The sequence below is a fragment of the Symphalangus syndactylus genome, chromosome 20, assembly GCF_028878055.3.
Source record: "Symphalangus syndactylus isolate Jambi chromosome 20, NHGRI_mSymSyn1-v2.1_pri, whole genome shotgun sequence".
NCBI classification, from domain to species: Eukaryota; Metazoa; Chordata; class Mammalia; order Primates; family Hylobatidae; genus Symphalangus; species Symphalangus syndactylus.
This window is the reverse complement of record NC_072442.2, coordinates 28,031,701-28,054,124: the sequence shown is the minus strand read 5'-3', so window position 1 is coordinate 28,054,124 and position 22,424 is coordinate 28,031,701. Positions and strand designations below refer to the sequence as shown.

Sequence of the window (22,424 nt, the reverse complement as noted above, 5' to 3'; positions counted from 1 at the left end):
CCTGCATCAGTGCGGGTCCCGCGGACTCCTCGCTCCCGTCCCCGCGAGCTCGGGGCTCCACATCAAGGAAATCCTCAGCCCGGGAGTGGCTTCGCCAGAAGCAGCAGCCCCAAGCCTCCGAGAGTTAGTAGGAGAAAAGGACACACTCGGGCGCCCTGCGACAGGGATGCCCGTCCGACCTACAAGGAACGCCTCGTAAACCGGGATGCATGGGAGACCACGGAAATAACACGTTCTCGCTGTTTCCAGGCTTTGGGATGGGCATCTCAACCCTCGCTCTCTACCCACGTTTTTCCCCCAAATCCTGGAGAGGGAACCAGAACCAGCGCCCCGCTGCGGGGCGGGCCGGCCAGCGCACCTCCTGGGGGTGAGGCCTGTGGCTTCCCCATCTCGCGGCGACCAATCTCTTTCTAGACGCGCGCCTGCCACCGCTGGGCGACGGCGGAGGTGGGGAACACAGCAGCCTCTCGGCTGGCTCCAGCCTCCCGGGGCTTCTGGGTTTGGAGAGTTTGGGGAGCGGAGACACCCCCCGAGGCTCCTCTGCGTTCGGACCCTATTGCGAGGGCGGGAGTGGGGCGAAGCTCCAGAGGTGGGACCCTCTCCCTTCAGCAGTTCCTCCTGACTTCATGATTCTGCCCCTCTTCTCGTTGCAGGTCACACCGACAAATCCGAAGCGGGTTTGCCAGGGGAGTGTACCCGTCTCCCCGGCCTGGGGAGTGTACCCGTCTCCCCGGCCTGGGCCACCCGGCCCACAGGGATCCCATTTCCGGCCCTACACTCCGCTGCACGATCCCATCCAGGCGCTGCAGCTGTGCAGCTGCTCTGCAGGCTGCAGGGACGCGCTGAGACTAATCCCCAGACGAGGCAAGGGGCCCCCGCCTGCCCTACTGAGCCTTGCGCGCTGACCCGGTTCTTACAGTTAACTTTTCCGGCCTCGGGTTTAGGACGCGTGCGCGCACGCTCAGCTGCTGTGGGCGGGCATTGGGGCGGGGCGATACCGGTGACCCACTGTCTGGGGAGGGGCGAGCGCGAGCCCAGGGCCAACGGACGCGCGGGCGGCGCGGGGGCGCTGGGGGCTCTGGGGCCAGAGGGGCGGGACGCGCGCGCTCCCTCGCAGGCGGGGCGGCGGGCCGGCGGGCCGCCTGGAATGGCGCTTCCTCCGCCTTCGCCCCAACTACTTCTCCTGGCAGCCCTCGCGAGGCTCCTGGGTCCCAGCGAGGTAAGGTGACCCGCTCCTGGGAAGGCCTCGGCCCGGGACCTCAAAGCGCTTTGCCAGAAGTTCGTCCTGGAAGGAGTGGCGCGCCGAGGAGGACGCAGAGTTCTTCCGCTGGCGGGCTGGGCCTGGGGAGAGAGAGGGCAGGGCCTCGCCGTGTCCAGCGCCCCAGCTCTTCGCTTTGGACCCACAGGTGATGGCTGGACCGGCGGAGGAGGCGGGAGCCCATTGTCCCGAGAGCCTGTGGCCTCTGCCCCCGCAGGTAGGAGCCCTGGAGGGCCCAGGGAGAGAGGGATGTGAAAGGCTAGCCCAGTCCCGCTCCGTTCTCGCCGCACCCTCCACAGTCACCATCTGGGGACCTCTGCCGGTTCCTCGGTCCTCAGTAGCCAACTTCTCCATCCCAGCCTGGCGTTTGGGGCCTTCCGTCCCCTCCCTACCACACACACACGGAGTCCCCCAACTGCCCTAAGCTCTGTTCTTTCCCCATGTATAGGTGTCACCTAGAGTGACCTACACACGAGTGAGCCCAGGGCAGGTGAGTACAAGCAGGGGCCCACCACTCTTGGTGTCCACGCCTGGAGACAGGCGCTCCTAGCAGGCTTCCCCGCCTTGTCCGCTGATCGGCCCCATTCCTTACCACTTCCCTCAGGCAGAGGCAGGGTTCTAGTTCTCTGCCCCACCTCCAAGCCCAGGACAGATCAGCACCAGGACAGATGGCTCAAAGACAGTGAGCCGTAGGCCTGTCATCTGCAATGCTATGTCAGGATGCTGTTGGGTAGCTGGCTCTGTGGACAAGTGGCTGTGAGTGGAACTCTCTCTGAGAGTAGCTGGAAAAAGCCCAAGCTCCAGCTCCCTGAGGAGACAGCGGGAAGTCTCCTGACTTTGTGGGCCCCAGCTTTCTGTAGGAGAGGATATTAATTCTATCTATACGTGTGAGCAGCGAGGGAGGGTATGTGCCAGCACCGTGGACAGTACAGAGCTGCATCGTGGAAGGAGTGTGCCTCCAGTTGCCAGGCTCCACAATGCGGGCTCAGCTTCCGTGGCAGCTTCTCCATCTTCATCGCCAGCTCCTCTGATTTTTCCTTTGAAATACTTACTATTATTTGAAATGGAGTCTCACTCTGGCGCCCAGGCTGGAGTGCAGTGGCACTCACTGCAACCTCTGCCTCCAGGTTCAAGCAATTCTCATGCCACAGCCTCCCGAGCAGCTGGGATTACAGGCATGTGCCACTTAGCTTAGCTAATTTTGTATTTTTAGTAGAGATGAGGTTTCACCATGTTGTCCAGGCTGGTCTTGAGCTCCTAACCTCAAGTGATCTGCCTGCCTCAGCCTCCCAAGTGCTGGGATTACAGGCGTGAGCCACCATGCCTGGCCTGAAATACCTAACTTAAATTGGCTGGGCACAGTGGCTCACGCCTGTAATCCCAGCACTTTAGGAGGCTGAGGTGGGCGGATCACCTGAGGTCAGGAGTTCAAGACCAGCTTGGCCAACATGGTGAAACCCTGTCTCTACTAAAAATACAAAAATTAGCCGGGCGTGGTGGCACACCCCTGTAATCCCAGCTACTTGGGAGGCTGAGGCAGGAGAATTGCTTGAGCCCAGGAGGCAGAGGTTGCAGTGAGCCGAGACCGTGCCACTGCACTCCAGCCTGGCCGACAGAGCGAGACTGTCTCAAAAAAAAAAAAATTCTCTGTAATAGCTCCAGGCCAAGAGTCGTTGCCTCATGCCACCTACCAGATTCCTTTCCTCAAACAGCCCTTTCATGAAGTCATTCCTCTGTTCACAAACTGTCAATGGCTCCTTATTTCCCACCTTATCATGGCCATACTCTCCGGCCTGGCTTTTCAGGCCTTACTTAAGTAAGCTTCGTCTGACGTCTCCACATCCTTGGTTCCTCTCCAGTTGTGTCGGGCTGTTTGCCACACAAATGAGTGCCAGCCTCGCCCTCACCACATCCCCTTTGCTCTTGTTTATTCTCCTCCACACCTGGCCTATCCTGACTCGGAGAGTGCAGCTCCCTGCCCTCCTGCCATACTCCCCCAGCCATCTTCCCAGCCCCAGCAGGAGTCAGCTCCCCCTGAGACATTGCCCGATGGCATCAGCCTTTATTCCTCCCCTCCTCCTCTGAATCTGTCTCTGATAATTTAACGACTAATCACTAAGTTTTATTAGTTTGCTCTTCTATTTGCATTAGTTGTTTCCCTGAGTTTCTTGTACATTCCTTGCAAGCAGAGTCCAGGAGTTCTTTGGCATCTCCCACAGCATCTAGCACAGCACCGAGCAACAAGTCAACTCAATCAAAGAGTAATGAATGATTGATGGAGTGTTTCCATCCTGAGATTGTGCACCTGCTGCCTGCCTGCCCTGTATTTGGATGCTCTTGGGAGATTGTATAGATTAGACTGTTGGTCTTCATTTAGGGGATGCTTAGGGCTTGGATTGTGGACCTGTAGAGCCATCATTACACCTGCAGGGAAATATGGCTAGAGTGTGGTCTGAGTCTGGCAGGATTATCCAGGCATGCTGTGAGCTTTGAAGGGTGGCACTTGATGGAGAGGAAGGGTGAAAGGAACACTCAGAGGCAAGAGCGGGTACATGCCAATGCCCTTTGTCCTTTCCTGGGCCCTGAAGGTAGAAGAGCCACCCAGCTATCCTGGGAGTACCTTTAAACTGGCCCCCTGGATGGGAGAACTTGAGATTCTCTGGGAGGGCTCTGGGCCTGCTTTGATGTCTCTGTGCCTTTCCTCCAGGCTGAGGATGTCACCTTCCTCTACCACCCCTGTGCCCACCCCTGGCTGAAGCTCCAGCTTGCCCTCCTGGCCTACGCTTGTATGGCTAACCCCTCCCTCACCCCTGACTCCAGCCTCACGCACGATCGGGTATGTAGCTGATGAAAGGCGCTTGCCTGGCCCTGGCAGAAGGCTATGGCCCCGTGTGCAGGGAAAGGAAAATTCAAGGGTTTCGTCTTGCTTGTCCCCACCTTCCTCGTAGCTCTAACAGTTACCTCCTCTCATAGCCCCTGGTACTGACTGCATGGGGGTTGGCGCTGGAGATGGCCTGGGTAGAGCCAGCCTGGGCTGCCCACTGGCTGATGAGGAGGCGGAGGAGAAAGCAGAGGAAGAAGAAGGCATGGATCTACTGTGAAAGCCTTTCAAGGCCGACTCCCTCCGAGCCAACCCCCGGTAGAGGGAGGCTGTGCCAGAGAGGGTGTGTGCAGGTGAGAGGCGCTGGGCCCAGGCTTGTTGGCCCTCGGGTTCTCTGAGAGGGGCAGCAGGGTGATTGCTGTCTCCTCTCTCCTTAGGCCCTGGCTCTGGCCTTCGCTCTGCGGAGCTGGCGGCCTCCTGGCACAGAGGTGACATCTCAAGGGCCCGGGCAGCCCTCTCCCAGTGGTGCCAAGAGGCGGAGGCTGCGGGCTGCCCTTGGTCCCCAGCCCACTCGCTCAGCCCTGAGGTTTCCTTCTGCTTCCCCAGGGAGCTTGAAGGCCAAGCAGTCCATGGTGGGAATCCCTGGTAGGGAGAGTAATGGCCCATCTGTGCCCACTGTCTCCTTGCTGCCGGGGGCGTCTGGAGGCAATGCCAGCTCCAGGACAGAGGCTCAGGTGCCCAACGGGCAAGGCAGCCCAGGGGGCTGTGTCTGTTCAAGTCAGGCTTCCCCGGCTCCTCGCGCAGCAGCGCCTCCACGGGCAGCCCGGGGCCCCACCCCACGCACTGAAGAGGCCGCCTGGGCTGCCATGGCCCTGACCTTCCTGCTGGTGCTGCTCACCTTGGCCACGCTCTGCACACGGCTGCACAGAAACTTCCGACGCGGGGAGAGCATCTACTGGGGGCCCACAGCGGACAGCCAGGACACAGTGGCTGGTGAGGAGTTCCCTCCCTACCCGAGGCCCCCGCCCCACCTCGCGTCGCCCGCAGCGCCCCATAGCTTCCCTGCCCTCCTGCCCTTGACTGCTCGGCGCCCGGCCCACAGCTGTGCTGAAGCGGAGGCTGCTGCAGCCCTCGCGCCGGGTCAAGCGCTCCCGCCGGAGACCCCTCCTCCCGCCCACGCCGGACAGCGGCCCGGAAGGCGAGAGCTCGGAGTGACGGCCTGGGACCTGCCACTGTGGCGTGCGGCTCCTCCCCGCGCCGCGAGGCCGCGACCTCTGCCACGTGGACCGCGCGCGGGGCGCCCCCTGGTGGCGGTGGCGTGGCACTGGCCGGGCACCGCGGGGGCTTTCCTCCTCGTTGGTTGCTGAGTGGGCGGCCAAGGGGAGAAAAGGAGCTGCTTTTGCCTCCCTTGCCAAAACTCTGTTTCTAATTAAATTATTTTTAGTAGACTTTGGAGTTGAGCTTGTGCATCTGCCGCACAGAGACACTCCCACCCGGACCCTAGTCCTAGGCCATGGAGGTGGTGTTTGAGGCAGGGGTTTACTAATCAGATTGGCCACCGCCAGCCCGCCCCCGCTGGCCAACCTGTCCCTGGACATGGGGCTTTAGGAGTGTGCTCGTGGGAGGGTGGCGTTATCGTCATACATGTTAGCTTTGTTATTCCCAAACTAACTAACTCTTCCACTAGACAAGACGTTCCCAGCACAGGGGCTTCCCTAGGGCGGAGGTCCTGGGGCACTTGCAGTCACCCTTCATGTCTGCCACCTCCCTCCAGCCCCCATTCTCTAAGCATCAGAAACAGCTCATGGTCACTTCTTTATTTTTGATACAAATGTACATGACACTTCTTGACAGTCAGCCCACCCACCACCACACAGGTAGGACCTGGCCCCCAGGGAAGAAGCGGGTTGGGGAGAGAGCTGGTGAGTCCCACCGTCTGCCTTTCCAGCCTTCCCAGGCTGCAGCCAGGTTCCCAGGCCTCCAGAGGGTGGGACCACAGCAGGTGCAGGTAGTGATGGCAGGTGCTGGCCTTGCAGAGGTTACGGGGAGGGGACTCAGCTCCACAGCCACCAGCTGAGTCGGGGACCCCGGGGAGCCAGCCCCAGGCTCAGGTGCTCAGTCCTCCACCCTAGCCAGCACACATTCTCCCTCCACACAGGAGTGGGAGGAGATGCAAGGAAGTGGTTTTTAAGTTCATAGAGAAGGGGCGAGAGTGGGGAGGGATTAGGGAGGCAGCGGGCAGGACCAAAACTGGCTACCCGGCCAGTCCCTGGCTCCAGGTGGGGATGGGAAGCTGACCCCCATGCTGGTCCCACTGCTCTGGTCCCCTCACCCCTCAAAACTCCAGATGGACCAGGCCTCTGGAACGGCACTGCCGCCCACACACTCAACACGCAGGCACGCGGGGGCACTCAGTTACCACAAAGTTAAAATTAAGGGGTGGGGAAGAAGAAAGAAAAAAAAAAAAAAAACAACAGACTTTCCAGTGTTTGCTGCTGCGGACCCCAGCACACAGGTTGGGGCCTGTGCCCTAGGCAGGGGCCGTATGGCATTAAAGGGAGAGCAGCAAGGGGCTGGTGGCTACAGGGCAGGGACATCCATAGAGACTATGTACAAAGGAGGGGATGCCCCCGCTCAGCCCCCAATAGGGCTGAACTGGCTCATGGGGGTGGGGTGCATGTACGGAGAGCTGCCCCACTTGGAATGTCCCCACCCGCCCCTTTGCTGAGGGTGCCCTAGAAGGCGAGGGGCTGGGAGTGATGCCTTGCAGGCCCCTGCTCACTAGGAGGGGGGAGATGCTATATACAGAGAGGAGGTGCATGGAATGTGGGGGACAGCAGCTCCTGCCCCCCGACCTCCCCATCCTTAGGGGCTCGACAGGGGTGGGCACCAGGGCACCTGGCTGCCAGGGAGAGCGGCAGCACTAAGGGCACTTGTGCCAGTGGCTCTGTTGGGGTGGGGATTAATGTCTGGAGTGGCCCAGCTCCTATGGCCAGTGAGGTCCTAGGGTGCAGGTGAGGGTGTGGGGAGAGAGGTCACTGCTTCTTCTCTCGGGTGGTGATGGTGACCAGCTGCTTGGCAGCCTTGGCGATGTCATAGGCGCACTGGATCACCTGCTGAGTCAGCAGCTGGAAGTCCACTGGGGCGCCGGGCTCTGGGGGCACTGTCTTCCGGCACTCACTCTGCAGCCGGTAGGCGCTGGCGTTGAGCAGCCGCAGTGAGCTCCGCACTGGCTCCAGGGCTGGCCTCTGGAGGGGGCAGGAGTGAGGCTGGACCTTGTACTTTAAGCCACCAGCTGCGATCAGGGCCCAGTTTGTCTGTGTCTCCACCCGGGGAGCGATCAGATGGGATTCTCTATACCTGCCCCAGCTCGAGGCCCTCCCACTCCTGGTCCTCTCTTTGGTCCCTGTACCTTTGGGAAGAGGGAGGCCATCTCGGTCACAGCCAAATGGATCTTCTCTGAGCAGGGCACGAAGCTGTGGGGAGAAGGGAGGGTATAAATCAGGGGGCTCTCAAGGGAGGTTCCCAGGGACAGCAGAACCTAGGGCCCCTCATGCCCTCTGCAACATCCTAGAAGCCAACAGGAACCGCATCCCCCCCCCACCTCCCCCTCCACTCAGTACCTGTCATGCTTGAACTCCTGGGCTGCCCGCAACAGTTCCTGAATGTTCTTGGTGACCTGCTCTGTCTTCAAGATGACATCCTCTGTGCTGGGAAGCCCAGGATCTAGGTCTCCATCCAGGCTTTCCAGCTCTGGGTGGAAGTCTTCCTCTTTGCCCAGCTCTAGAAACCTCTTCCCTTCCAGCCTGAGGCCCAGGTCCGGAAAATAGAGACAAAGATATATATAAAGACACGTTCCAGCCTTGGAGCCGCCCACCTCGGTCCTCACACACTGGGGGCCCTCTCAACCTCCCCGCCTTGGCATGTGAGCAGGCTGGACTAGAGACCCAGGGAGCCTCACCCCAGCAGTGGGTCCCCACTTTGCGTGTTCTCATAGTCACTGTCGGCTCCGCTGCCGTGGCGGGAAAGCTTGCTCTGGAGGGCGGAGGGAAGGGGCTGTGAGCGCCGTGTTCCTGGACCCCCACAGCCCCCAGCCCACACAGCCCCCAGCCACCCTGTGGGCACTGGGCATAGAAACATTACCGTGTGGCGGCTTCCTTCCTGGGAGCAGGACAGCAGTGGGGAGGAGGGAGTGAAGGGTACAGCTGAGGCAGACACCCCTTTCCGGATCTGAAACCCAGGGCAGCGCTGGATGGAGTCAGTGTGCCCCATTGCCCCCTGCTCACCAGCAGTGCGGCAGGGACCAGGTCAGTCTAATCATCTTAAGCCCCGCATTCAGCACAGAGCCCAGAACCCCCTGGGGCTCAGAACCTACTGGCTAAGATGGACACGCCTTCCCCAGGCTTACCCGATAAAGGCCAGTAGGGATGTGCACTGAATAGATGGCGTCGTCCTCTAGCTCCTGGGGATATTAGCACAGTGAGCATCATGGTGGACCCTGCGGCAGCCCCACCCATCTCCCCACACCTTGAGACCCACAGGTGACTCACAGTGCTGTGGAAAGGCTGCAGCCGAGTAGTGAGCTCGTCCCCAGGGGGGCCTCCGAAGGGCTTCAGGGCAGAGCCAGGTTCATACATGGAGAAGGCCTGGCGGTCCCTGCGGTGTGTGCTCCCGCCTGGAGCCATGGGTGTGTGTTCCGCCCGTTCACTGGGGAGTGGAGGTGTGGGCACCGGCCCTGTTGGCTGCCGGAGCTGCAGGTTCTCCGCCTGCAGCTTGTGGATCTATGGGTGCAAAGCGCTGTCAACCCCCTGGAGTCCTGGGGCTCCCCCTCCCACCGAGGCTGCACCCTCACCTCTCGCTGCAGCCTCCGGAGCTCGTCGCTCAGGCTACTGTTGACCTTCATGAGCTGCTGCACCTTTGCCTCCGATGTAGCCAGGGCCTTCTTCAGCTCCAGGTACTCCTGCAGCGTCACAGCCCCATCAGACAAGTCCGAGGAGTCCATGCTCTGCAGAGAGAGACCTAAGCCGGTCAGCATCTGGGGGCAGAGAGGCCAACACTCGCAGGGGGCAGTTATTGAGGCTAGGAGCAGCCCGTCTGTCCCTCAGGCCCCTGGGCTACAAGAGGACAGAGCTGGGCCTCGGTGAAGGCCTGGGTCGGGGCACAGGGGAGTGGGAAGGAGGGTGGGACTCGGACCCGGGCGCGGTTGCTCCGAGTGGCGCCGGTGCTGCGCAGGGGCTCCTGGTCTGTGTCCTCGTCAGAGGCCACGCTGTCGTAGTCGTGCTGGTCGTCGAGGTCACTCTGGCTCCGCAGAGACAGCTCGAGGTTGTCTGAGGACACAGGGGTGTCACTCAGGCCACACTCCACCACACAACCCATCTCTCAGGCCACCACTGGCAGGGAGAGCCATGCAGGAGACCCCTGGAGCCCCGCCCACTTCCCGCACCCTCCCAAACAACCCTCCCACCTGTGGGGCTGCTCAGGCTCTTCCCCTGCTGTCTCCGCTTGGCCTCACTGAGAATGTCGATGATCAAGGTGGCAAACTCTCGGGCATTAAAGCGGGCCAGCTTTTGTCGCCCCTGCAAGGCAGAAAGGGCCAGGCTGGCTCCAGGGGACCCCTTATGACTGACGCAGGGCGGCGGGGACCAAGCAGCAAGGCATGGCCCTGCCATCTAATTTAACCCCAGCTAAAGCATCCCAGCCTAGCTTCACCTGGCCAGTCAGCAGCCGAGGCCACCCGGGGCAGGGTATGATAGAGTAGGGTGCCTGAGCAGAGGCCAGAACACCCACCGGAGCTGCTCACCAAGTGCTCAAAACAACAGCCTCCTGACCCTTCCCAAATCCCAGTGCCAGCTGTGCTCTGAGGGAGGCCCTGGCAAATGCTGGAAAGCTGGCTCAGGCCCCAGCCCACTGCCGGATGAGGAGGGACCACAGGGATGAAGGAGACCACCCCAGGCCCCCAACCCAGCCCCCTCACCTGATTCCGCGTGGCTGAGTATTCCGGGTTAACAGGCAGGAAGGGCACGGCACTGCGCTCTGTCACCAGAGTGCTGTGGTTTTGGGTAGCCAGCCACACTGTAGGGGAGGGACAGGAGCAGATCAGCCACGGTGGCCAGGCCCCCAAGGTGGGGGTGGGGAAGCACTGAGCCCAGCCTTCCTAGCTGCCCCCATGCCCACTGAGCACTGGTGTTCAGAACAGAGGTGGTCTTTGGACACGCAGAGCTAGGCCGGGCCAGGGCAAGGCTGGGCGCGGCTGGCTGGGGACAGACAAATGGAACAAGGCCAGTCCCACTCATCCAGACCCAGAGTTTGGGCTGGAATCCGGCTGTGGCCAGGAAGGAGTGATGCAGGGGGGCGGAGTGGTACCAGAGAGACAGCCAAAGTGGGAGGCTGCCAGAGCGAGAGGAGCCCCAGTCAGGCAGGGGGAGGAGCATGCTAGCCGCCTCCCCCTCAGCACTCTACCCAGCCTGGGACGCTGCCCAGGCAGGCTCACAGCCAGCAGGGGCTCATCTGCAGGCCTCTGAGCAGCCCCAACCCCAGGCACCCCTTCTTAGCCCAGTAAAGGACCAGAGACCCATGCCTGGGCCGCGCGGGTCCTCCACACCAGACACTCCTGCTCCCTGACTCACCTGCATCATTTTCTCTTCGATCCACCTCATCATACACGTCCATGGCGAGTTCCTCAAAAAGCCGGTTGCTGAGCTGGAGGAAGAGAGGGGCCCAGATTTCGTCAGATGCATCGGCTCCCAGTGCCAAGGCCAGCTCCCCAGCATGTTGTGAGCCTTGGGGAACCGGTGGCCTTCCTTGTGCTGCCCAGCCCCTACAGTCTCAGAATGGGCAAGTGGGAAGGGATCATGTTCCAAACTCCAAGGTGGGAGAGAAGGGACCAGTCCATCCCCTTGTAGGGAAGTCAGGGAAAGGGGACTGCTGAGGCCAGTGAGGTGGCAGGTCAAAGACTTGGGAAAGGTCATCGAGTCAGAGGCAGGGGAAGCAAGAGCAGAGGGTGGGGGATCAGAGAGGGGCCAGCTTCAAGTGTCAGGGCACGGTTGGAGCAGACTTACCGCCTGCAGCTTCTTCTTAGCAGCTTTGGCCAATTCGGATAAGTCCAGGCTGAGGGCAGAGGGAGATGGGAATTGGGAGGAGAGGAGAGACCTGAGAGGTGGCCAGGCCCATGCCAGCAACCTCCCCAACATGCAGGGATCCCAGGGAGATGGTACCCCAGATGCTGCATACCAAATGCCTCCCCGTCCTACCCCACCTTCAGGCCTGCTGCCCCCGGCAGGCACCATATACCTCTGAGACATGCACTTTTGCCGAGATCTAAGTCCAGAGGAAGGCAGCAGAGGGAAGAACAGGACAGAGGCAGCAGTTACCCAGGAGCAGGGCAGCACACGCCTTTTCACGTCAGGCCCAGACCCATCTCCACGCACACCCGGCCCAGAAGGGACAAAGCTGAACTCGTCTCACCGCGTCCCCCACCCCTCCTCCTCTGGCTTGCTCTTCCTCTCAGTGACCTGTTCGTCCAGCACCAGTGTCAGCCACCTGGCAGTCACCTGAAGCCTCCCTCACCCTCCAGTCCTAGTGAAGCTCCCCAGGTTCCTCAATCACTTGTTGCCTGGGCTTTGTAACAGTTTCTTAATCTCCCTCCTTCTAGTCGTGTCCCTACAATCCTGTTCCACCCAGCAGCCAGGGCGATTTTTTGGATACACCTGGCTGCACTACCCCTTGCCTTAAAGCACTGCAGTGATAACAGGTGCACATGGCACACTCCAACCATACTTCATCAGAATACCCTAGGGCCGGGCGCAGTGGCTCACACCTGTAATCCTAGCACTTTGGGAGGCCAAGGTAGGAGGTTCGCTTGAGGCCAGGAGGTGGAGACCAGCCTGGGCAACACAGAGATACAAAAGCAATTCAAAAATTAGCTGAGCATAGTGGCATGTGCCTGTAGTCCCAGCTACTCAAGAGGCTATGGTAGGAGGATCGTTTGAGGCTGCGGTAAGCTATAATCAAGCCACTGTACTACAACCTGGGCAACAGAGCGAGATCCCAACTCTTAAAAAAAAAAAAAAGCTAAACATTTTGCACACATTATCTTATCTAATCCTCTCCTCCCTGAAAAATAGATGCTGTCATCTCCATTTCCAGGAGAGGTAACCAAGGCTCAGAGAGGTCAGGCAGCCTGCAAGTCACACAGCCAGTAAGCAGCAGAGCTGACTTCACACTTCTGCGCCTGGAACTCTCTGCTCTCGGGATGGTCACTGCTCCTGCTGATGCTCTCGAGCTGTTCATTCTCCTGCTCGTCTCTATCCTAGTCTTGCTCGTAAGGTTCCCTGCCTCCCATGCTGTGCTCCAGCCCGGGGGCTGCCTCCATTCCCGTGCAGCACTTCTACCCTCCATGCCTCTGCCTCTCTTGCTGCACTCCCCCATGGAGACTAGAATCACCTGCCTAGGCTGCCTCCCCAGCTAGACTGTGAGCTCCTTAAGGGCAGGGATTGTGTCTCAGGTGCCTCTGTGCTCCCAGTGCCAAGAGCAGTAGCTGGCTGCGGGAAGGTGCTCAGTTAATGTGCTGTTGAATGGAGCCCATATGTGGGTGTATTTACCATACACACGCACGCATGCACACACAGCCCAGGTAGAATCAGACCATAGAAGTAGGAGCCTTGGGGTCTTGAAGAGGTCTAGGTTTAGGATCTGAGTCGCCCAGGCCTGGCTATGCCCATCTGCTCACACAGGCCCTTGGGGAGGAGAGCACCTCCTCTCTCCAGATCCAGGCCAGCAGGCACAGTCTGGCATGAGGACGTGGCCATCAGAGGTGGCCACCAGGTGGCACCAGCATCCATCTTACGTGCTGAGTGAGTGGCAGGGGGTGTCCCACACTGCCTGGGCACTTGGGGCCTCTCAAACGAAGCAGAAACACCTCATTCAACCAGCCTCAGGGCACCTGACTAATTTCTGAGCACGCTAGAGGCCTAGCCAGCAGTCACAAAGTTAGTCACATCCCTGAAGCCCACCCATCTTTTCCGTGAAGAGCAGAGGCTTCTCTAAAGACAGTGGGGTCAGTGCCACTGGGACAGAACCCAGTGGCCCACCCTCCCAGCAGGAGGGAGCTTCTTTTTTTTTTTTTTTTGAGACGTAGTTTTGCTTTTGTTGCCCAGGCTGGAGTGCAATGGTGTGATCTCGGCTCACCGCAACCTCTGCCTCCTGTGTTCAAGTGATTCTCCTGTCTCAGCCTCCTGAGTAGCTGAGATTACAGGCATGCGCCACCACGCCTGGCTAATTTTGTATTTTTAGTAGAGACAGGGTTTCTCCATGTTGGCCAGCCTAGTCTCGAACTCCCGACCTCAGGTGATCCGCCCACCTCGGCCTCCCAAAGTGCTGGGATTACAGGCGTGAGCCACCGCGCCCAGCCCACAGGTAGCTTCTTACACCCAAGCCCTCCATGTACTTGACAGTCACGGGGCTCAGGCTGTGCTGGCCACATACGGAGCTGACATTTTTTACCTGCCTTGGGGCCCAGCATTAGGGACTGAGGACTAAGCTGTGCCTCTAGTCTCTGGGGGGTAGGGAGCAGCGTCCTAGGCCCCTGAAACCTGGGCTGGGAGCTCTGGGGGTCAGCCGCCCACATGGCATCCAACAGCCTCTGGAAAGGGGCATCAGGTGGGCACTCACCTGTCAGCCATCTGTGGGATGATGTAATGCCCATTCTTGTGATCTGAACAAAAATAAAAATGCCAAGTCACTCACTAGTGCTGGGTGGCCTCAGCAGCTGGGAGCCCACCTCACTGCCATGAGCAGGGCTGGCACCCAGAAGTGTCAGGGGAAAGTGGGGAGGGCGGGCCACTCCCAAGAATGCTGGGAGCTTGCGGGAGGATGCAGGATGCCCACCCCCACTCCCTAGCCCCAGCGATGCTATGGCCCACAGCCTGCAGCAATTTCACAGGAGCCAGTTGCCTAGCAACATTGCTCCCCAGCCGCTCTGTCACCATGGCACCTGCTGCCGGGTGTGTCCAGGTCCCACCTGCCCAGCCCCAGCCAGGCCTGCCCCAGCCAGGCCCCCCCACAAGCTCTGCTCACCCGGCTTGCGTCCACAGAGGTAGAAGGCCAGCCGGTCAGTGAGCTCATATTGGCACTCAACCAGCCTTTCTGCCAGCTCATGGTGCCCTGCCTGCCTGTGGGGAGGGGGTATGGCTCAGACCTGCAGCAGCAGCCCTCAACCACACCCCCACCCACCCACACTGCACCCTTCAGCCGACCCTCACCTGGCATAGTCAATGGGTGTGCGGCCATTAACATCAGGGGAGCCAGGGTCAGCCCCATACACTACAAGCAGCTCGGCCTGCAGTGTCTGCCCTGCCTTGGCAGCCACGTGCAGAGGTGTGGTGCCCTTCTCTGGGTGGAAGAAGTTGGCTTGGGCACCCAGGGATAGCAGGCGCAGACATGTCTCCAGGTTGCCTGTCCGCACGCTAGAGTGCAGTTGCTAAGAGGAGCAGAGTGTGCAGTGAATACACATGTGCGTGAGGCGCACCTCCCCACCCACAAGCTGCACCCTGGCTGCCCTTGGGACACCTAGCAGCTCCAAGGAGGCCTGCCCAAACCAAGCTATGTCGGGAGGACAGAGGCTTCCCGCTAGGGGTTAATACCAATTAATAAACGCTGCTGTCACTCACCATCTACTACGTGTGCTATGTGCCCTGCTTAGATACTATTTATGAAGTAGATGCTGTTATTTCTTTCCCATTTTACAGATGAGGAAACTGAGGCTATGAGAAGCTAAGCAACTACCCCCAAGTTTTCCCAGCTTCTGAGTGGCAGTTATGGGCTTCTAGCCTTGTGTGTCCACTTGGTTGCTGGGGAGCCTCAGCCACACACTTCCTGACCTAACAATCTGCTCTCTCCATCCTGCCTACTGTTACCTCCTGATCTGGCTGCCTTGGGGCCCAGGGCTCAGTGGGGACAAAGGAGAGGCCTTCAGAGAGTCGTGGGTGGGAAGAAGAGGAGGGGGCCACCCATCTGTTGTAGGGCCCCTCAAACCTTGCTGAGGTCTTTGGCGGTGACCCCATCATCATCCCGGCAGGGAAGCTTGTGCACAAACGCCAGCATCTGGTACTTGGCCCTGATGAACTCTGACTTGATGGGGCTGCAGGGGGCACACAGGAGGAATGGGGAGCACGGTGGGAGACAGTGGTCACCTTGCCACCTCCCAGGGCCCTGTCCCAGACTGCGCAGTCTCTGCCCACCACCCCTCCAGCCCCACTCACTGGACTTTGTCTTGGGGGTTGGCTTTACGCCGGCCGCTCTGCACTTGTGCGGGGTCCAGCAGGGAGTGCTCCCAGATGGAGTTGGCCCCGTTGCTGGCAAGCGTGTGCACCATCTGCAGGGAAGAGATGCCAAGTGAGAGAGTGCCCACTGCATGCTAAGCACTGGGGGAAACACCTCCTGAGCGCCTGCTGTGGCTGGCGTAGCTGGAGACAGTACTAAGGGGGCCTACTGTGTGCCCGCACCACCACACCTCCATCTAGTCCAGCTGCCCAAACACAGATTCCATGTAGCACTTCAGGTCACATGGTCAGTGTGCCAAGGCTCAGAGAGGTGAAGCAAATCGCCAGGCGCGGTGGCTCACGCCTGTAATCCCAGCACTTTGGGAGGCCGGGGCGGGTGGATCACGAGGTCAGGAGATCGAGACCACGGTGAAACCCCGTCTCTACTAAAAATACAAAAAAAATTAGCTGGGCGCGGTGGTGGGCGCCTGTAGTCCCAGCCACTCGGGAGGCTGAGGCAGGAGAATGGCGTGAACCCGGGAGGCGGAGCTTGCAGTGAGCCAAGATAGCGCCACTGCACTCCAGCCTGGGTGACAGAGCGAAGACTCCGTCTTAAAAAATAAATAAATAAATAAATAAATAAATAAATAAATAAATAAATAAAAAGAGAGGTGAAGCAACTTGCTCAATGCTACAAGACCACGTTGATAAGCGGCAGAGTGGGGGTGTGAGCTACTCTTCTGCATGGAGTAGATGGGAAGAAAGGGTCAGGATTAGGCTCTGCCCCAGGGGGGTGCTGCCCCTTGGAAGCTGCAGATTCCAGATGGGGGTGTATGTGGGTGAGGGGGAAACACCCTCATGCTCAGCATACTCTGCCTGAGGGGAAGGAAGAACCACCCGACTGAGCCCTGTACCTGCAGCAGCGTGGGAGGCCAGGCGCTGTGGCGAAGGTGCTTGACAATGGAGATGTGGCGTCCCAGGCTCCGGTGCACGCTGCAGCACTCGTCACACACCAGCACACCCCTGCTGATGGATGCCCAGCCAGGGTCTGCCAGGGTGAGGGCAAGGGTCAGCCGGAGCCAGATGATGGGCCAGACCTCCTGAGCACCTGCTCTAGCCCATGCCAAGCCTAGTACTCTCCACACATTCACTCACTCAGTCCCCAACAGCCTAGGAGCTGGGACCATCACTACGGCCAGGTTACCAGCGAGGGATCTCCCCAAGAGCTCACAGCTGGGGGCTGACAGAGCCATGCCCTTTCCTACATCCTTACCCCTTTGGGACATGCAGTCCCCAGGGCCCATTCAGCAGGTGCAGTTTCCTGCCCTGCAGCCACTGCTACCAGTCTCTCAGCCTTTTCCCAGGAAACAAGGCGTCTGCCCCAGCCCGTCCCAATGGGAGGAAGGGAGGAAGGGATCCCCAAGGGGATGCAACCCAGATGCTGCTGTGTGCCAGATGCTGTTGAAACATGCCTGACAGATCACAGTCATCCACAGGTCCTGCCTCTGGCCTCCTGCCAGCAGGTAAGGTCCTTTCATGCTGGAGCCTCCTGCCATCATCACTGAGGGTGTGAGCTGGAGCCCTCTTAAGGAGGACGGACAGAGCAAAGGAGCTGGGCTTGACTGGGCACCCACTAGGTACCAGCTGGGTACATTATGTATGATGCTGCTTGCAGCTGTCAGGCAAGGTAGGACATGCTACCTCTGTGATGAAGAAACAGTGGCTCAGAGAGGTTAAAGGGCTTATTCAAGGTTGCAAGGCTAATGACTAGAATTGCCAGGATGTGGCACTTTGATGCCTGAGACCATGCCATGTCCACACTTGCTGCTGTCCCTCTGCCTCTATAGCCTGCTCTCCACTCTTTTGGGAAAATGAACTTTGGAAAGAAGAAGCAGGGCCAGGACTGGGTGGGAGTTCCGGGGTCCTTCTCAAGGGCGGAGGAGATGCCACCCATCCTAGGCCCCTTGGGAGACAGCTGCATACGACTCAGGCTGCGGAAAGGTCACGGGGGAGAAAGCAGCCATTGTGTGCCGCCTGAGAGTGGGGGCAGGGCGCCTCTCTCCCAGGACACTCTGCTCTGCCCAGCGGCCCCCGCCCTGTCTCAGGAAACTCTGTCCTGGGGCGGGGGTGGGGGACTGGCTCTCTGCCTTGCCCTGTATCGCTCAGGGTGTTCAGAAGTGTCCCCACCAGGGGAGGGACAGGCTTAGGGGGATAAGAATCTCTCCCAACTAGAAGGCAATTCTCAGGCCTTTCCCGGAACTCTAAGGACGTCCACCAAAGTTCCCAGGAAAATTGAGGAGACTCTGAGTCAGGGGCCCAGCCTGAGCTCTGCCCACAGCAAGTGACCCCCACTGAGGCATGAAAACAGGAAGTAAAGGAGAGAGGCCTGTCTTTGGGTTTAGGCTTTTTAAGGGACCCCCTCCCAATCAGTGCAACAGAGGGATGCCCAAGGTGACCGCCAACACCTTCCTGGGGGGCTCACTCCAGGGCTCAAGAGGAAGGGACCAGCCTTCTTCGCCAAGAGGGGGAGCCCTAGCATGCACTTCTGTGCTGGCTTTACCCAAATAGTGAGTCACCCCAGGTGTGGAGAGCTCCCTCTCCCCACTCCAAACACCACTGGGTCAGGGGGCTGCCAGCCAGCCACCTCCGGCAGCCCAGGCAGGAAGCCGGAAATGATGCAGCCCAAATTCCTCTTGGTGGGGTTTCCTGTAAGTGGGGAGCCGCCCAGGGCAGGATCATAAATGGCCTGACCTGAGGTCTGTGGTCCTACCAGAGAAGCCAGGCGTGGAAGGTTGACTATATATCCACGGCCAATGGCTCCAGAGCCCTAAGCCATGGACAGACCAGATGTGGTGAGTGACCCTGGATATGGCAATAACCAAGACCAGGATGCAGGAATGTGGTCCAAGGGTTTGCCTGGCACTTTCCCCTAGCCTGGGGGAGGGGTTCTCCCTCTCCTCCAGGTGACCTGAGAGGAATGGTAGGCAAAGGACACTGTCCTGGTCTGGGCAGCCGACATTGGTGTCGGCTCATTTCTGGATGACACAGATGGGACGCCCACCCTAACCATTCTGTCTCCTCCCTCTGTGCAAGTGCCCTTGGGTCTACCCAGATTGTAGTTTAAGGTGAAGGGATCCTTGCCTCAAGAGGCTCCTTAGACCAAACCTGGGACGGAAAGGACAGGAACTATAAGGGAACTCGTCAGCCCTGCCCCTGGGCTTCTGGCTCCACTGGCAGGGTATGGGTCTGTATGTGTGGAGAGGTAGCAGGCGTGATCCTGGGATCACGTTAACCAGTGCCAACCCCATGGAGGCCTCTACTACGGTGAATTCCTGCCACCACCTGAAGCCATCAGCGGCCTCCAGGGCCAGTAGGTTTGCACATACAGGCCAGCCTCAGGCCTCCCTCCCCTGAGCTAAGGGCCAGATCCCCACTAGACTAAGGGAAAAGCCCACATCATGAAGGTAGGCGAGAGTAGTCCTTGGGGTAGAGTCAGAATGGTGGTTACTTCTGGGGTGCACGGACTGGGAGGGGGTACTTGGAAGCCCCCTAAGGTGATGGAAACGTTCTATAACATGCTTGTCTAACCTGCAGTCCGTATGCGGCCCAGGCAGCTTTGAATGTGGCCCAACACAAATTCATAAACTTTCTTAAAACATTATGAGACTTTTTTGTGATTTTTTAAATTTTTTATTTTTTTTGCTTGTTTTATTTAGCTCATCAGCTATCATTAGTGTTAGCGTATTTTAGGTGTGGCCCAAGAAAATTATTCTTCCAGTGTGGCCCAGGGAAGCGAAAAGATTGGATACCCCTATTCTATAACATCATCAGAGCGGTAGTTACACGGGTATACACACATGTAAAAGCCCATCAGGATGAACATTCAGGTGCAGGCATTGACACGCACAAGTTCTACCTCCATAAGGGAGGAAGAGGAGCCCAACATTTGTCCCACTCTACAATCTACACTGTGAAGAGACAAATCAGCCCGTAGCTTGTCCTGTAACATGTCCCCAGCCTTGCTCACCAGAGATACCTACACGACAGGCATCTTGAGGCCTTCACTCTCACCCCTAGGGTTGCCAAAGTGGAAAAGGCTGAGATAGAAGCCCATGGGGTGAGGAGAGGCCTTTGACTGAGACCGTGTGGCAATGTGGGCCAAGGCTAAGGAAAGGGGAAGATGCACATTCTCCAGGGCTTCCTGCCCCCTTCCTCTCTTGGACTCCCCAGGCAGGCAGGAACACACACGGTGCCTGACGAGGTGGCACAAGCTGCCAGAGCAGCCATGCCATGTCCAGCTGCCTAGCAACACACTCACACTTGTCTTGTGTGCCCAGGCCCGGGAGCAGAGGGAGGATGGGGCTCTCTGGGGACAGGCTGCATCTCACCTCTGACCTCCATGACCCCCCAAATTAACCAAGCACAAAAAGTCCCTGGCCCCACTCCTGTGGTTGGGACTGCAGGGCTCCTATCGCAATAAAAGAAGCCTGTGACCCTGGGGTGGAGCGATACACCATGGGGCTGGCACTGGATCTGGACTCCAGACTGCTGGGTACCCTCATGCCTCTCTGCCTGAGATGCCACAGGACCCAGACCAAACATGCCACTGCATGCCAGGGCCAGCATCCTAGGGTCCAGATGTGGGATAGTCCCAAGCAGCCAGCCAGGGTCCTGACAAGCAGCCAAACACTCAGGGAGTGCCTGCCATGTGCTGGACACCTCGCTGGGTGCTAGGTGGGCTGATGAGTAAGACTGTCCACATCCTCCCCACCCCACCATCCTCACCTTCTCACCACCTTCCTGACCTCTATTGTGAATCAGGGGAAAGGAGGCATCTGGGGTACAAATTCCTCTGACGGATGAGGACCTGGGAGTAGGAGCTGGGCAATCCAACACATCCGATGCCCACCATTCCTCCCTGAGCCCACTGGGCATCCAGAGGCTTTGGTCAGACATTCAACGCAACACAGAAAGCACAACCGCCTTGCTGGTGCTGCCCTTCACCCCTCCACCCCAGAATCAGACCACAGATTCGGAGATGGCAGCCCCCCCAAAAACCATTTCTACTCCAACTTCTTTGCCTCTGAATTGAGGAAACTGAGGCCCCCACAGTGAGTAAAGTCTTGTTGGGGTTACAGAGTAAGCTGGGAACAAAGGCAACACTAAGCCCCAGACTCATCCGACAGGGCGCCTGCTAAGCCTCTCCTCCACATGCCATGCCATGCTCACCCCAGGGAGGTGCGGAACAGTGGGCAGACATTTATAAGGCAAGGTGCATCCTCAGCCCTGCCATCCCCAGACCTGCCTGCAGCTCAGGGAATAGAGTCACAGTTTCTTAGGGGTACGGACCCTCAACCCCAGGGCCCTCTAAACCATGATAAGCTCCTAGGAGGCCTTGTTCATAACCACCTATCGAGTATTTCGTGCCCAAGCCCTGCTAGGTCATAGTTCCCAAATACTCTAGCTTGGCACCCCCAGAACCACCAGAGCATCTGTGAGGCTCAACCTGTGGGGTCCTGGGCCTGCTCAAGGGGTGGCTGAAAGTTATGGGCCCACAAACCAGCACCCCATACTATCACTCTTAATCATGCCCACAGCCCCGCTAGGGTTCACAGACCTCCGAAGCCTGCCCAGGGGCCTACCAGGGAGATAGCTCCTTTTCTAAAGGAAGAATGGATGTGGGCTAGAGCTTCCTTCCCAGGCCAGCTGCAGAGCCCCGCCACTGGCTGTCCTCCCTCATCAGAAGGGAGCAGGCTCTTGGATCATTACCCCTGACTTCCTCAGCAGGCCTGGGGGGTTTCACTCCAGCCCAGTCCTAACTCTGTTAGGAAAAAGAAGGGAACCACCATGTAAATACAGCCAGGAGGCAGGCCAGGAAGCCAGCAGGATACGGGGAATCTCGGCAGGGCCTCCCACCCGTTTCTGGCCAGACTGGGCTAGGGGACAGGGAGGGGCCCGGGCCCAGGATAGCTTGATGCCAAGCTCACTTTCCCAAGCAGGCCTTACCGGTGAACAGGAACAGCAGGGTCCAGCCGAGCTGTTCCCAGTCACCACCAGCAGGCCTGGGGATGCCTCCCGAGAAGCCACCCGGGTCTAGACTGGCCCTGAACGCCAGGCCCCGTAAGGCGCGCTAGCCTTAGGAACCCGAGGCAGGGAGTCCTGGGAGTAGCCACCGCTCATCTGCTCCTGAGGAGACGGTATCCAGGCCCCACTGGCGCATCTGCCCGGCCCTCTGCTCCTTGCCCTCCACCACCCCGGCAGGCGTGCCGACCACGCGAGCAGCAGGTGCAAGACGCGGGGGTGGCACTGAGATGACACAAAACCACACTCGCCCCCACCTCCCAAGCCCTGACGGCCTCCACCACGGCCCTCCTGCCACCCTAGGCTGGCGCTTCCGTCGGATACAGAGATGGAGGTGGAGGGGCAGCCAGCTGCCCGCCTCCCTCAGACCGAGGAGCGGGAGGCGGCGCCGGGAACGTCCTTCCTTGCTAGTCCACGGCCTCCAGGGAGCATGGGCACCCCAGGCCGGCCCTCCCGCCAAGGGCGCAGCTCCGCAGCGGCCGGGGCGGGGGCCGAGCCTGGAGGCCGCAGCCCCCCGCCCCGCCCAGCCCTCCGGCCCCGCACAGCGCTCTCGCCAGGCCCCGGCGCCCGCCCGGCGGCGGCCTGGCTGTGCGGTCCCGCCCCCGGCCCCGCCGCGCTTACCCGGGGCGCTGCAGTCCGCACACACCTCCGCTCGCGGCCCCTTTCGGGACATCCTCAGCGGCGACGCGGCCGCAGCCCTCTGGGCCAGCGTGGGGGGCGCGGGCGGCGGGCCCGGGCGGCGGCGGCGGCCCCTGCTGCCCGGCCCGGCTCCGGCGAGGCCCCGGCGAGGCTCCGCGCGCCCGGCCAACCGTCCGCCCCGGGGCTGGCCCGGAACCCGCCGTGCCCGCCTGCCCGCTCGCCCTCGGGCGCCCTCCGCCCCGCGCCGCCCCGCGCCGCCCCGCGCCGCCCCGCCGCCGCTCGCGGCTCCTCTCTCCGCCCCCTGCGCGGCTCCCAGCCGCTTCTGCAGGAAGCGGCGCAGGCCCTGCCCACAGGGGGAGGGGCCGCA

General features: G+C 59.9%; 2 protein-coding genes across 7 annotated transcripts; one reads left to right on the top strand and one right to left on the bottom strand.

The window, feature by feature from the left end:
- Positions 1 to 393: 393 nt before the first annotated feature.
- TP53I13 (tumor protein p53 inducible protein 13) lies at positions 394 to 5,527 on the top strand. Of its 5 annotated transcripts, none has more exons than XM_063628715.1 (7): positions 394 to 447; positions 654 to 864; positions 1,407 to 1,475; positions 1,707 to 1,748; positions 3,966 to 4,094; positions 4,232 to 4,432; positions 4,517 to 5,527. In XM_063628715.1, the coding sequence occupies exons 3-7, from the start codon at positions 1,410 to 1,412 to the stop codon at positions 5,444 to 5,446; spliced, it is 1,368 nt and encodes a 455-aa protein (XP_063484785.1). In that variant the 5' UTR covers positions 394 to 447; positions 654 to 864; positions 1,407 to 1,409; the 3' UTR covers positions 5,447 to 5,527. The 5 variants fall into 5 exon arrangements, with proteins under 5 accessions (XP_063484785.1, XP_063484784.1, XP_063484783.1 ...); XM_055257500.2 differs by lacking the exons at positions 394 to 447; positions 654 to 864 and adding an exon at positions 882 to 1,219 and having other exon boundaries at positions 4,517 to 5,072; positions 5,182 to 5,527; XM_063628714.1 differs by lacking the exon at positions 394 to 447 and having other exon boundaries at positions 483 to 864.
- A 354-nt stretch (positions 5,528 to 5,881) lies between these two features.
- Positions 5,882 to 22,381, bottom strand: GIT1 (GIT ArfGAP 1). Of its 2 annotated transcripts, XM_055257478.2 has the most exons (21): positions 22,040 to 22,381; positions 16,252 to 16,385; positions 15,338 to 15,450; positions 15,111 to 15,216; positions 14,339 to 14,556; positions 14,154 to 14,248; positions 13,749 to 13,791; positions 11,370 to 11,396; positions 11,138 to 11,186; positions 10,706 to 10,778; positions 10,054 to 10,151; positions 9,544 to 9,655; positions 9,273 to 9,406; positions 8,932 to 9,084; positions 8,630 to 8,860; positions 8,488 to 8,541; positions 8,223 to 8,309; positions 8,041 to 8,114; positions 7,703 to 7,885; positions 7,492 to 7,555; positions 5,882 to 7,327 (listed from the first exon to the last, which is right to left on the bottom strand). In XM_055257478.2, exons 1-21 carry the CDS (start codon positions 22,089 to 22,091, stop codon positions 7,115 to 7,117), a joined length of 2,313 nt encoding a protein of 770 aa, XP_055113453.1. In that variant the 5' UTR covers positions 22,092 to 22,381; the 3' UTR covers positions 5,882 to 7,114. The 2 variants fall into 2 exon arrangements, with proteins under 2 accessions (XP_055113453.1, XP_055113454.1); XM_055257479.2 differs by lacking the exon at positions 11,370 to 11,396.
- Between the last annotated feature and the right edge of the window lie 43 nt (positions 22,382 to 22,424).

What these genes read in the sequence shown, in the direction of transcription:
- TP53I13 (XM_063628713.1), top strand. Translation starts at nt 1,148, where the DNA reads ATGGCGCTTCCTCCGCCTTCGCCCCAACTACTTCTCCTGGCAGCCCTC. An exon ending in GGCTCCTGGGTCCCAGCGAG is followed by an intron (nt 1,220 to 1,406) that starts GTAAGGTGACCC and finishes TTGGACCCACAG; the next exon opens with GTGATGGCTGGACCGGCGGA. An exon ending in TGTGGCCTCTGCCCCCGCAG is followed by an intron (nt 1,476 to 1,706) that starts GTAGGAGCCCTG and finishes CCCCATGTATAG; the next exon opens with GTGTCACCTAGAGTGACCTA.
- GIT1 (XM_055257478.2), bottom strand. Translation starts at nt 22,091, where the DNA reads ATGTCCCGAAAGGGGCCGCGAGCGGAGGTGTGTGCGGACTGCAGCGCC. An exon ending in GGCCTCCCACGCTGCTGCAG is followed by an intron (nt 15,451 to 16,251) that starts GTACAGGGCTCA and finishes TCTTCCCTGCAG; the next exon opens with ATGGTGCACACGCTTGCCAG. An exon ending in AGGAAGGAAGCCGCCACACG is followed by an intron (nt 8,115 to 8,222) that starts GTAATGTTTCTA and finishes TCCGCCCTCCAG; the next exon opens with AGCAAGCTTTCCCGCCACGG.